The following is a 14,713-nucleotide window of genomic DNA, read 5'->3' as shown; positions in this document are numbered from 1 at the left end:
GAAGGAAAGGTCAAGCCTGATCCCAGCAAATTCAAAATCACCGATGGAACTCAGCATTTCTACGATTCGCTGATAGTAGGATCAGAAGGTTGAGATTATTTTGGGCCAAATTTTGTAAGTACCACTTCTACAGTTTGCTCAATCTGACATTAAAGAACAGCTCTGCCATTCTCAAGCAGGTTTGGAGATCTTGGTATGTGCACAGTAAGAATAGCTTCTTATAAAATGACTACTCATTCTTTAAAACTTTACAATGACTATACCCTGTATTTTTAAGACACTCCTGGAACAAGAGTAATTTGATGTAATGCAAATGTGGAATAATACATTATTTGTATGCATGGTAAATAAAAGGCAAAAGTGAATGCTTTTCTGATTAAGAAAATGCCTGACATCTTTCTTAAAGCCCTCTGAAAGATTTATGTACAGTATCAAACCTTCCTTTTTCTGTATTTCATTCACTGCTGCATACTTTGCAACTATGCAGCAAATTAATAAACTGATTAATCTCTAGCTCGGGACACCCAAAATTTGTTTTCAATCTTGACATGGAAATAATCTTTCCTCAAAATCCATCAGTGTTAAGTAAATTTACTTGTTGATCTACACTATATCCAGGTTTCTATTGGTACAAAAGCAAAGAGGAGGGAAGGGCAGGATATAAAGCACTGAATCCTGGCAGTCAATTTCATAGGAACACTCCTGTGTTTGATCTTTTTGTCAAACCACTATGAAAGAGATACTCCTTCCTGAACACTAACTGAACTAACTCTGGAAGACAGATGAGGTGACATTCACAGGCACAGGATGACAAGCTCAATCCTACTAGAAACACAGAAAGGAAATAGGAAGTTTTCTTTAGTGCTGAGCCAAGAAAAGATTGCCCAGCCGATACGTACCAAAACTTACAAGACTTGTGGGCTTCAATACTGGTACAAAACAGTAGCAACAACTGCAAATTGTCTAAATCCCTATTGCATTTTGACCTTCTCCCACTCCTTTCAAATCAACTTCAATGAAAACACACACAACATGCATCCTACAACAACACTCCTTGTCTGGAACCAGGGGCAGCAGTGATATGATACACTCTGGCATGTTTTTTAGCATCATCTCCAAGAGCTGGAGTAAATAACATGACAGGCTCCTCACCAACAATTTGCTCTCCATCTTTAACCCTGATGCTAGTACAGAAACATGTAGTATTTTTAAATTCTATTAACCACCAACAAGCTACGCACAACTCATGTAAAGCATATTTCTTTATTTACTTTATACAATATTTTTACTGAAGTTTTTCCCGCATTTTATTTGAAGGTTAAAAAGCCCAAGCTGCAGAGCATGTACTTCTAAAATGACACATGAAAAAAGCCATTTCATTTTAAAACAGATTAACTCAAATGTGTTAAAAAAATTAATAGGTTCAGTTTCTCCTTACTCATTAGCTTAGTGAAAGGAAAACAGAGGACAACATGCAAAACACTACACTAAAAATCAGTATATGGCAGAACACAAACGTAACCTACGTAAGTGCAATTCTGTGCCGTATCACTTTCAGAAAGTTTTGGGAATGCAAAAGCAGGAAAACTTTAACAATTCCAAGTCATAAAAAGACTGGGTAAGAGCAGCTACGCACACAGCAGAGGCAAATTTAATCTCATATTTTAGTGAGAAACTATCAGCATAGAGTACTTCTCCAAAATATCTTCTTTTATTTTCAAATTATCAATTATTTCAAATTATTTTCATGTTATCTGTAATACAGTAGTGATAAGTTTCCATTACATTTTGCAAACTTTCATTTTACTGTTAAGCAAGGGCAAATTCAGTTAAAATTGACATGCAAAGTTTGCCGCTATTCTCTTCAAATGGTTTTACCAGACTTTTTAACAATTCCTTGTTTGACCATTACCAAAGATGAGATACTGAAAAAAAATACAATTTACAAAAACTACTAATGTATTGTTTCCCCCACTGTATCTTATTAATTTTACTGTAAATAAAAATCAAACAACTACTTCAAATTATCACTAGTATTTAGGTTTCCATGAAGGGTATCTAACAAGGTGATTTGTGCCACAATGTATTTCCCTATGCACAGTTATAACTATACTTCCTATTGAGGGTTGCACACTACATGTTTAAAAGCTTATTTCCATTTTCTCTTAAGTGGAGAAAATATATGGCTGAACATATGACTATGTGCAATATACAACTGCTGGACCATGACAAGTCACAGAGCTCTGAAGCACTTCTGGTGAGATACTTGAAAAATTTGATTTACATTTTGAAAAATGTACTCATCTAAATAATCACTTTTTAAGCACAATATAGAAAACCACCTCTGTGGTCACCATGTCAAATCTTGTCGGTAATGATTAATTAAATAGGCATTTTGTAACCTGTGGCCCAGAAAGCAATTCTTACAGGACAGCAAAGACCAGAGAGATTACATGGCATTGACTCCACCTTTTTCCTCCTGGCCATTTCTTTATTTGCCCAGTTATCACTGTGATCAGAGCAGCACACAGGCTTTTTCCAGGCAGTCAGCAGTAACAAAAAAATAAAGAGTTCCCAGCTTTCTCCAAAAATACCTTCTGTTACTTAAACAGAAGAACAGTTATGGATTCTCTCAATGACTACTGAAACACACACATGCAAATAAATATATATGTATATGAATATATTTTTTTCACTTGTATTTTGAAGTAAATGCTTTTCATGCAACAGAAACGTTCAAGAACGAAAAATCAAGAGGTCTAACTATCAAGTTGTGACTCAGACCATGAAAATAATCAAGAAACCTCCTGGAATAAATTTTATACATTGTATATGCACTGTGCCTGTACAGGTGTTTCTAAACATCTGTAAACATTACAGAATGACTAAGACGAACACAAGAAGGATCTGCATATAATAGCAAGAGCATTCATGTTCCAAAAGACCAACAGCACTCGCAACCAGCATCAGTTGTTCTCACCATAACCGCCACTAGTGGTAGTGGTAAACTAATAGCAAAGCTAAGGAAAGCAAAATCGCCATAAAATAGTGGGAGAAAAGGCACTTTGATACTGCTCTTTTTCTTTGTTAAAAAAAAAAAATACCCATTTTATGAAAAAACAGAGACTACATATCAGTTATGTTGCAAGCATGAAAAGTTTAAGAGAAGAGTCATTTAACATACTTTCATGGAATAGGAGAGACCTATCAGGAAGAAAATACTGGATAACCCAGTTATTTTCTATGGTTTCTTGACCAGGACAGTAATTTCAACTATGAAAGTATTAAATAATTTAGTTACCAAAATAAAATCACGAAACAAACTTCACAGCACATGAAAACTGGAGTCTTCATTGGCCTTCTGACCAGCAGAGCAGCTAGTCCAGCCTTCAGGTCTGGAGTTCCTGATCTAATGAGTAGTTTTGTTTACAGCAAAGCTAATGAAGCTCTGCTTCCTGCAGATTTGCTCCTACAAGCCCTGTGGCCTCTTAACATTAATTACGTCAGTTGCCTCTAAGTTTGCCCATGTCTCCCTAAGATCCTTCACCTCATAAAACTCTCCATTTGTCCATATATTCCCATATCCAAACACTCGCGCTTGCTCTCATGCTTTTGTTAACGCTCAGCTCTTTCTCACACCCTTAAACCCACCTTCACATACTATCAGCTCCATCCCCCATCACCTACCTATCTCTGTGAGGTTCTAAGCAAGAGGCAGCATATGCTGTAGCTGGTTTGAACTCAGTGCATGCTGGTTGGCCAGCTAGAGAGCACCTCTTCTTCCAGGAGGAGCACACAAAATGCCATGACCTCCTTGCCTTTATGGGTTTTTGGGAGGAGGGCTCTCACATCCACTCAGATGTCAGCTTTCACAGACTGGGGGAAGGTAACCTTTTTCAGACCTCTCCCCATTCTTAAACTGGTTGAAACTGACTGGGAGCTTCACACTTATTAAGGAAGAAAAGACACAGAGCCAATGTAAATGATATTTCCTTCCGAAAAGTAACTCAGTTCCAGTTGTTTGCAAAGCATCCTGAAAAATGCCCCCTGCTGCCCTCCTCCCCTCCTGTGGCTGAGGGAGTCTTCTCTGTTCCTACAGTGCCCATCCCACCCAGAGGGACCAGGATCACACAAAATTGACAAAAAGTCAATTTTAAGATTTTCATGCTGCACCCTGTGGGCAGCAATGAAGCTGTCAGCAAGGGTTACCATTTCACTCCACTGACGAGTAGCAGAAGGGTCTGGAGCTATTCATAGGGATGGCCACCTCAAAACAAAAGCCACAGAAGGATAAAAGCAGCACTCACTCCATCTAGGATAGCACACATGGAACCAGAGCTAACAGAAAAATGTCCTTGTCCTTCACTGGGGGTAGGGGAAGAGAATACTCATGTTAGCAAACATCCACTAAGGAGAGATTAATGTTCATTACAAATGCAAAAAGAGGGGCCAACCCACAGAAACTACCTGTTGCCAACAGAAACCTTATAATTTCCTCCTCTACCCGCTCCCTTTGTGATTTATACTTGTTTGTGCCTTGGGGACAGCGAACAGGTAACACGAAAACAAAATACTCCACTTAGAGGGGGGCAATGATGCTCCAATAGTTAAGTACTAGTCTGGGACTCTTTAGACCTAGATAGTATTTCCAAAACCTTCCCAGACTTCCAGCATTCCTAGACGACTACGAGTGTATCTACATAGCATAATGCAGTGCTGCATAGCTAGCTTGAATACCAGAAGGAATACAGCCACATTAACACTGCACTGCACCCAGGCTTTGAGTGCAGGCTGGAGCATCCATCCTGCTTCTCAGGTAGTTTAGATCTATCCAAATGGTGCTCCACTACGGCATGTAAGCATACCCTTAGTCATCCTGCCTCAGAAACCAGCTATAACATGACAACTCTTCCTTAAATTACCAAGAATTGTAATGAAAGAGTGCCTGAAGAAAAAAATGCTCAGATACCAAAGTTAGGAAGAGAAGCAAGTACTTACTATAGGCAGCCTACATTATCCATTTAACATAATGGATACAGCTCCTGAAATGCCTTGGTTTAGCACCCTTTCTCTCTTTATGTCAGCTCTGACCATAGAGTTTACAAATTATGGCTCTGACTTGTAAATGGTAGTAAACATCTCCTTAAACCTTACTCAGTGTTTCCATAATTGTATATAGATTCTAGAGAATACCACCCTGCAAGAATAACATCCAAAATAAGTTCTAAAAATAAAGCATCATAGATGATTCTTACATATAACCAAAGGCTGAAAACACAGGCCACTTAATATAGAAGGGCATGAACAGCATGCTACTTGAATTATAATGGGGGGGGGACACACGACACACCTACAATATAGTAGAAAAAGTGGCATTTCAAGTGTCACGTACATTCTGTTTTCAAAACAAAGCTTAGAGCCTGGGATATATGAAAACATGGATTCCTGACTTTGTGAATCACACTTCTCACACCAAGGAATCAAAAATCTCTACAATCAGGCAATTGTTTGCTTGATGAGTTTATAAAAAAGGCACCATTCCACCCCGACCTGCGTTTGGCTGCGAATGCCTCCCCCTTAGCAGCAGCAATATGGATTGCCCAGCGCAGCTCGGTGATTCCTTTTTCCAGCCTACGTAATGTCCATTTACATAGTCGTGATATTTTTAAATGTGCTTTCAGAAGCACCGAGTGACATAAAAACATGGAAAGGGGCAACCACAGAGGTAACGCTGCACTCATTCGACCACAGAATTCAGAACTGAAATAACGACCGAGCCCATGGAGCACAATAAAACTCCATTTTACAGATTATGCATTCAGAACACTAACCCAAGGAAATCCTGGTCGTGTTTCCCCCCCCAGCGAGAGTGTGCCTAAGCACAACAGAACACATCCTGGCTCCTTCGCTAACCTCCACCGCGCACATTCCTACACCCCTTAGGAAAACAGTGACAGCGGACATAAAAGGAAGAGCAACAATGACATTCTTCTAAGAACAGCGTTCGCTACCGCGTCCAGCACGTTGGACTCAAGTCGGGCAGCGCTGCACGACGGCAGTTTCTGCATTCCCCTGGAGCCGACGCACCCGCCCCCCGCCCGGGCTCCGCCGCTCCACAGCGGGCCGGTTCCCCGCGGCGGCCAGGCCAGGTACTCGCCCCCTGCCACCGCCACGGCAGCCGCACGGCCGGGAGCCGCGGCCGCGCCACGGGCACCACGGGGGCCGCCGCCTCCGTCCCCCCGCACGGCGGCCGCACACACGGACGGGAAGCGCGCCTCGCCCCGGCCCCGACCCCCGGCGGCGGCTCCACGTCAGCCGTCCCCGCCGGCCCGGCGCTGACACCACACGCGCTTGCCCCCGCGCCCGCCGCCCCCCAGCGAAGGGCTGTGTCACGCCGGGCCCGCCCGGGGCGCCCCGCCGCCCCCCGCCGCAGGCCCCGCGGCGCCGCCTCGGCCCCGCCGCAGCCCCCCCGGCCCGGCCCGGGACGCGGCGCTTACCGCCAGGTCGGGGCTGTGGGAGTCCCGCTGGGAGACGGCGCGGATGACCCCGGCCCGCCAGCGCCCGCTGTCCGGCGGCTCCTCGCCGCCGCCGCCGCCGCACAGGAACCGCTTCCCCACCAGCTCCGGCCGCGTCTCCACCGCCATGGCCGCCGCCGCGCAGGCACCGCACCAGCCGCCGAGCCCGCTCCCCTACGGGCCGCCCATGGCGGGAGCGGCGCGGAGCGGGGGCAGGCGCGGGGCTCTTCGCCTCAGCGGCGGGCTGGGTCGGCGCCCCTCGGCCGGGCCGGCGCCGCGGGGCCGCTCCGCCGCCGCTGCCGCCAGCAGCCTGACACAAACACCGAGGGGCGGGGGAGGGCCGGGGGCGCGCGCGCCCTCCCTCCCTCGCGCGCTCGCTCACCGCCGCGCTGCGGCCCCGACCACTCCGCCCACGCAGCCCACTGCCATGGAGACCGGCACCACGCGCCGTCTCCCTCCGCCAGGCAGCGCGCGGGGAGGGGGCGAGCGGCCGCCGCCGCCGCGCGGCAAAGAGTCCGGCCGCGGCGGCACCGGCACCCGGGCTGGGGCGGTACGGGGACTACCCCCTCACCGCCGCCGTTGGGGCGGGACCCCCCAGGCGTGCGCGGGGGCGCCGGCGCCGCAGAGCGGCAGCCCCCTCGCGGAGGTCGCCTCCCGCCGGGGCAGCCCCGAGCCACCACCCCCCTGCCCGGCCCCGCGGCGGCGGAGCGCGGCCCTCACCTGCCGGCCGGGCCCCCGCCTCACCGCCTGCGGGCGGGCGGCTCGGCGGTGAGCGGGCACCGGCACCCTCACACACACCCCGCGCCCCGACTCCGGCCCTGCGGCGGGGTTTGGGACACGGCCGCTTTGGGCATCCCCCTTCGGTCGAGCGAGCGGCCGCCCACCGCCGCGGCCCGGCGGGAGCTCGGGCGGCTACACTGCCGCAGCCCGGTACAGCCAGCACCGGCTCTGCCGTCCGCGGTGCCCTCGCCCCCGGGCCAGCTTCCCCGCAGCCAGACAAAGGCCACCCGTCCGCCCCTGCCGCAAGCGGCCGCGGAGCGCCGGGGGACCGCCAGGTGCCTCTCGCCCACCCCACGGCGGTCCGGCGGCAGCGCGCCAGCCCCGGGAGACGCTCCCCGCCACCGCCGCAGGGCAGGGAACCGGCCGGGGGGGGGGCGGGGGGACGCAGAGCGTGTGCCCCGACCCAGAGCCTGGGCTGCAGCACCCAAGGGGTGGGTTGGAGCACATATACAGAACTGCAGCAGTTGCTGCCAGTTTATTGTTTTTTCCATGCAGCCCGTAGCCATGCTGTAGTAATGCCATGTTTGCGTATTAAGAGGTTTCCCTTCACGCTGTCTAAAGGTGTAGCTTTGGTAAGCTTCTACCTTTCCTCACTGGTACGCTTGCTCTCAAGAGAGCAGGTTAATGATCTCTCATCTAGCACTAGAAAGCAAATTTGAATAGTGCATTTTTGAAAAATAGATTATGAGGCAAAAGCAATAAATCAGGAGTGCCAGCTTGGCACATTCCCATATATTTCAGTGGAACAAATAACTTCTGGTACAGGAGAAGTTAATTAACAGAAAGAAGAAAAAAAAAAAAAAAAAAAGATTCATCATTCACCATGACAAGTTTGTTCACAGTATTAACTTACAACACCTAACATCTAGAACCTAGTGCCTATAGCTCCCTGGCACCCCAGTGGCAGTAGGCTAGGGATACGTGGAGGTGTGCTGCTTAGAAGCTGTGTAGAAGAAACCACAGTGCGCTCGAGCTAAGTAAGATCTTCAAGCCACATTTCAAGGTAATGATACAGCCAACAAAAAAGTCCCCCAGCCTTGCAGAATGAGCATAAATTATGCAAGTACTGAGCAGTTATTCATAAAGGGTATAAAAAGAAGTAAGTTACAAGGACAACCAAACAAATATTAATCATAGCAAAACTCTATAGTTTCATTAGGTTCCCTCTTGTTTAGCCAGAGTAATTTGAGATTATACTGAATTATACACTTAGATTACATTAGTGTGCAAGAAAAGATAAAATATGCCCAAAAAAGCTGAGTTACGTGATTCTAACAGACTGAACTTGAGAATTTTTCACAGTATACCAATATATTAAGATTCGACTATTTGTAATTTGTTCCAAAAATTCATTATCACAAAGTGCTGTCATTTTGTGTTTTAGTTAGATTAGAATTCACTAAACGCTATTGTTCAACGCTGCTGTATCATTTTGTAGTTGTTATCACCTGAAAGTATCAGTAAGATCAAGTAACACCAACATTTAGGTGTAAATTCCCACGGTCAGCTGTCAGTTCCCACATGCCAAGTGAGAAGGGGAGGACCTTTGCCCAGCTCCCCACCACACCACCCAGCACAGCGCTGCTCAAACAGCTTGTCACGTCGACCAGAAGAGAGCTTAAGGAAGAGCCCTGGCATATCAGCAGGGCAGCCTCGCCCCCTGGCCACCCTTTGTTACAGCTCTTTTCTCTTTCAGTTGAACAGCATTTGTCACCCGTATGTGCTTTAGGACAGTCAAAATGACTACATTCAGGTGCATCAGCATACAAGAGACGCACAGGTTACTGAACATGTCTTCCACCTTCAGCAACTTATTTTCTTGGCCTCTGTTTGCTTACTCATTTCTTCTTTGCTTCCTCCTTCTCTCCTTGTTTCTCTGCAAAGCACTGGAAACTGGGAGATCACTAAATGCTCAGGATGTGGATAAGTCAACTCAGAGCCTCCAGCTGCAACAGAACATCAAGTAACGGTGCTGTGGCCAAGGCCTGAAGATAGCCTAAAGACTAACTTTTGGACAATCTGTGTTGTATCACACTTCAGCAGGACTTCTTCCTTTCTCAGAAGCCTTTGCAGGTGTCAAACTAATATATTAATTCCCCTTTCAAAGCAACACCTCCTCTATTGCCTTGATAAATATTATGCAATACTTGAACTGAAAATTCAAAGTTATAAAATTCACAGGATGGAAAGGATTAGGGATGGTATGAATTGATTCATCTTCTGAAGAAAGTGGTGTAAGGAAGCCATTTCTCACAGATTACTCTGAGAAGGCTAGAGGAATCATCCTCTTGAAGCTCAGGAGCAACACTCAGAGCTGGGTGCCCATGGGCAACAACAAAACACACCTGACACTTTCAGGCTGGAGAAGTCCAGAAAAAAAGCCAAAGCAAAATGCCTCTAGGTTAAGGCCCAGGGAGGAATGGCTCTTCTTGGGAAACAGCCTGTGGGCAAACTCCCCCACTGCAGCTTTGTCAGTAAATACGGTGACTCAGCAGTCACCAAGATTTACAGGCAAAGTAAAAATGTTCAGCCATCCTAACAAAGGAAAAACAACACTGACGCTAGATATGACCTGCTTGGTCCATCCCACCTCTCACACAAATTGCACATCAAACCAAGGTTAACCACCTGAGCCCACCTGAAAGAGGCAACCAGGTCCTACCACAAAGGCATGTGAATAGGAAGGTGGAGGAAACAAGACTCAGTTTTCTATCCCTTCAAGCAAAAAGCTATTTCCATGATTTCAAAAATCACTGCATCTTCCATCTTTTGCTGTAATTGAAAAAAATATTGATGGTGCTGTTTATATCTTCAACAAATGGCTTCTATGGCTACATACCCCACTACAGCTGGGCATTTAATCACCTGAAAAGGCTGTCATGCATATAGTGTATTAACAGTATCCTTTGGATCACAGATTGCTAAATAAAGGGGTTTTTTCCCCCAAGTATTTTCAGTCCCACTTCCCTGAAAGCGTACACATTGGTCAGTTGCAAAATTAAGATCTTTACTGAGAGCTATTTCTAACTTTCCGATTGAAATGCAGCACAGCCAATACAGGCAGAAATTGCACCTTCTTCATACAGATAAATACTGCATTTAGAAATGGTTATTTCCACTTTGCAGGAAGGAAAATTGAGAGTTGAAGGCAAAATGACTTGTCGCTGTCACAGCTCCTAAGCAGAGTTAATATTGAACCAGCTCTTCCTAAAATTCTGTGCTGTACACTTCCAGATCTATGCTACCTTTCCTTGGGAGACAGCAAACATCAGTTTCTTCTGAATTTGTAATTCCTCAGAAATCTGGAAAGTCACATTTGATGTTTTCCAGGGTTCAGCATCCTAAAATTAAGAATCTATATTTACTAGAAACTTGCATCACTTGGTTTAAAGTTTCCTAACTTGAAAATTCATAGCCAAGAGAAAACAAGGGTTTCCTCACACATCACACAAATCTAACTTTTGTTTTGCAGCTGTCTCACCTCGATTTCTACATAGAGTCCAAGGGCTTTTATTAATGCATTCTACCAAAAACATCTTCCTTGAAAACATAATTATTTGAGTGGTGAGGCAGTCCTTGAGCACCAAATGGGACACAGGGACAGTGGGAAAATGCAATTATTTAAAGACAGCTATTTAACGCAGGCTGCATTAAACACCTAGGGGTGCAAACGTGCATGACTGTAAGAGTTGTGGTTCATGGGATTACCTCCCCAGCTCTACCACTAACATCCTATATGGTGATTTACTATCATTTGCATCACTGACTGCCTACAGCCACAACTCCATCTGGAACTGTCAGCTGACCACCCCTGATCTTTTCCTGTGTCTTGGCTTTCTCACTTGTAAAAAGACTGCAAATTTACTGCTATATTTACACTGCAGGTGAATGCAGCACCCCACCGTGCTCAGGTATTGCCTTTAGGACTTCCTCCATACCACCCGGGCTGTTGCTGCAGCACACAAAGGAGGAAGATTTAAGTTTATTGCATTTGCGAGTCGCTCCAGCCATATCTGCACTAGAAAACAGTGTAGTTCACAGGGTGCCACTCCATCAACACTGACAACAGTAAGGAGCACTACTGAGCCTCCACATGATGTTTCACAGTCAATTTGTAGCCTAGAACAGATAAATACTCAACAACACACTCTGATTCCACCAATGCTTTCTGCTCCAGTTAATGAGGTATCATCAAAACACGGCTGAACAAATTAAATAAATATGACCTTCAATACATTCCTTTCCTCAGAAGCTTGCTGACATCTTAAGATACTAACCCATTCATATTCCCCACTTTCTTCTTGTCACCCTCAAACACTTACCATTGCCTTAACATGAGCCAGCAAAGCAAAGCTCACGAACACCCCACATCTGCTTGCAATGCAGTCACAGCCAGCTCAGCCCAACGCAGCTGCAGGGGCAGCTTCTGCTGAGCCCTGGGATTTGAGCCCTAGAGCTGCTGAGATGCACTGACCCCTTGTCCTCTGCCACAGGGCAGGCCACCTCCCTCCAGGTGAGGGTGGCACCACCTTTAACAGCCGCCACTGCTTTCTGCACTAAGTATTTAACTGCAGCCTGAGGGCAGAGGACTGTTAGACCAGCACTACACTTGGTACCAAACAGCTTCTTACATGCCTGCCGGGTTCACACCCTTACAGAGATAAAAAGCAGACGGTGGGGAATAGACATAACAAGGCTGTCTCTGAGTGTCCACCTTTCCCCGAGTACCTACAGGCTTAACTCCTCAGGTGAAATTTCTGGGCCCTGCTTTGGCCTTAGACAGTCTCCAACTACTCCAAGCTCTTTGAGTTTTCTTGGAGGAAAACATTCTCCATTTCTTCAAGCCACAGATGGAAGATGCCATTTCCTAGTTGGCTAATGGTCACTCAGCATAGGCACAAGCATTAGAGAGCAAGGGAAAAAGATGCACAGGCTGCAGCAGCGTAATGTTTTTGTGGCCAACCTAATAAGATTAGAGTTCCATTCAAGTTTCTTCCGTACCTTTCAGTGAGCTGCTGATGCCAGCTTGAGGCTTTGGTATTTCTCAGGAATCAGACTGAGCTTTAGGTGCATCTGTCAGCCCCTAACAGAGCTCTCCTGGAACAATACATTCTGTAACACCTCGGAATAAAGCACCAGAACGGAAAACAAATTTTTGCTTAAATGAGGGGATCAGCCTACAAAGCAAAACACCAGAAGAGATGGGGCATATGCAGAGCCTGAGCAGCCTCAGTAGTGCTGATGTTCCTCCTGAGAAAGGCCTGCCTTTAGCCCATTTGCTCCTAGCAACGATGCTCCTTTCTCCTATCAATCACTTACATGTAAAACCTGAAACCAATCGTACTTAAAAAGGAATTAATCACCTTCCCAGGAGCCTTTACCTCCAGCAGTGCTTCCTTCCACTCACACCTAAGCTGTATAAAGGCCAGTAAGTGCTTTGGTACTGTTGGCAGCTCATTAAGTAGCACTATAGTCAGGTATATAGAAATCTATGCTTTTCTTCTATAGGTTCCTGGAGACCAACTTTGTGGGCTATCTAGTGTGTGAGTATTTTTATTTATTTTTACCTGATAATAAATGTTTGGCTATTGTTCCTATTGTGCTTTTATGATTAGTAGGTTTCTAAGGTCAGTAGGTGGACAACAGCAAAAAAGAAAGAAAAAAACCCAACAACAACCCTGAAAAGACAGCTATTACTTCTATGGCAGACTTTTATCTTAATTTCAAGATGTGCTAAAGTCTCCTAGAATCTTGTATAAGAACTTTTTTGTGTTGGATGAAAGGTGTTTAAGGAGATTGATTCATGAGTAGGTGCTGTTACTGATGAAAATAATAGGATATATTCAGCACTGAAATAAGCTTATAGATCATCTTTGAATTAACTGGCAGCCAAATCAGGATTCTTACTCTTAATGGAGATCACTGGTTAATTGTGTAGTAAAGGTAAAAGGAAACAAGGGCAACTATATCTAGCCAGTCTCTTTTTTTCCAAGTGCTTCAATCCATTATGCGTGGGGTGCTGTGAGAACTTTTAACAACTCTAATTTAGGAGGCAGAAGTTTTATTAGTACTCGGTATATGTTTCTCAGTATTTATCTCAAAGCTTCTTAAGTACTTTTTAAAAAAGCACTAATAAGAGCTGTGTTGGTGTTGGCATTCAGGCAACTTACTGCCTACTACAGTTTCTGTATGAATTATGCTGTGTTTGTGGCCCCTTCAGAAGCAGGGGCTTTAGACTGAAATCACTTGAGTGATGGTGTTTCTTATGCTGACACAAGTAAAACAGGTGATGGTTGTGATAAGGAAGTGGTTTAGTCTGCAGCTACACAATAAAAAGCTAATGGGAAGCTTTGGAGTTTAGAAAAGATCTAAAGTTGATGTGATAAGCAGCTGAGTTTAGGTGTTGTTGAACTAGCACTAGGTAGGGGAAGATGACTTGACTAGGTTACTTGTGGCTACTTCCTTGTCTGTAAAAAAACCAACACAAAACCCAGAAAGGTGGTTGGGTCCTTCTGAAACTGAGATAGAAAGAAAAGTTCATGATCACTTAGAAAAAGTTTTTAGCTAACATCTGCTTTCATAAGGCTCTGTAATATCCGTTGTCCTCAACTTATTTCTGTTTGTCTTGGCCTCACTCTCTTACTACTCTGCTATCCAAATTCCTTTGCATTTTCTTAATGTAACTGTAGTACTTCCCCATATCTTTATATTATCAAGCGTAATTGTTTGATATCAGCTTTGTCTAAAACAGTAGCTACCACATGTGGTATCTACCCTTTAACAAACTTCTCTGATGGCTGTTTTTGTGTGATGGTAGTTGTTTCCTTTTGCCAGCAAATTGGCTCCGAATTGGATTAAAACCAATAAACAGGTTTCTTGTATTTCAGCTGCCTGTCTTGTTGAGTTTCTGTGTTGGGAAAGGCTAACAAACTAGCATTGTGTGCCTCGCAATTCAGTAATAGCTATTATTTAACAATATTTACCTCTTTGGTAAGGATTGTCTTAATATTTTATAGTATTGTATGGCACAGGAAGTAAACAAATGATGTTACTGATTCCATGCTGATCAAGCAGCAGGACTTTCTTATTTTATCTTGGCACTGTTATCCCAATTAAAACTATCACAAATCTTCTACTGAGCCAGTAACTTTCTTTGATTAATTTACTGTTCTTGTTAGGAGTGTTCCGGGGTCTGTAACATTGGTTCAGGCTAAGTTCAAAATTGGTCCTGGAAAGGGAATTGATTTAAGTCTGCCCTTATTGCAAGAACTGTGATGAAACATTACATCTTACAATGACAATCTGAAAAGGCACAGACATACATAAGCAGAGAGATAAGGGACTTGCTCATCTTCTTGGACTTAAGAAGGTTGTGGTTTGTTGTTGCTGTGTCATTTAACTGAATGAAGAGATTGTCT

General features: G+C 45.1%; 2 protein-coding genes across 2 annotated transcripts in view; one reads left to right on the top strand and one right to left on the bottom strand.

The window, feature by feature from the left end:
- The window catches only part of JMJD1C (jumonji domain containing 1C), a 165,996-nt gene extending 159,159 nt beyond the window's left edge, over positions 1 to 6,837 (bottom strand). The window contains exon 1 of the mRNA XM_056351587.1: positions 6,498 to 6,837. Within this exon, the coding sequence (XP_056207562.1) occupies positions 6,498 to 6,644 (147 nt within the window). The 5' untranslated portion in view covers positions 6,645 to 6,837. The remainder of the gene's footprint in view (positions 1 to 6,497) is intronic.
- A 175-nt stretch (positions 6,838 to 7,012) lies between these two features.
- REEP3 (receptor accessory protein 3) overlaps positions 7,013 to 14,713 on the top strand; it is a 62,020-nt gene continuing 54,319 nt past the window's right edge. The window contains exon 1 of the mRNA XM_056351585.1: positions 7,013 to 7,019. The gene's annotated coding sequence lies outside the window, so the exon portion shown is untranslated. The remainder of the gene's footprint in view (positions 7,020 to 14,713) is intronic.

This window comes from Falco biarmicus, chromosome 9 (assembly GCF_023638135.1).
Source record: "Falco biarmicus isolate bFalBia1 chromosome 9, bFalBia1.pri, whole genome shotgun sequence".
In the NCBI taxonomy this organism is placed as follows: domain Eukaryota; kingdom Metazoa; phylum Chordata; class Aves; order Falconiformes; family Falconidae; genus Falco; species Falco biarmicus.
Note: the sequence above shows the minus strand (reverse complement) of the source record. Positions and strands in the feature narration are given on the sequence as shown.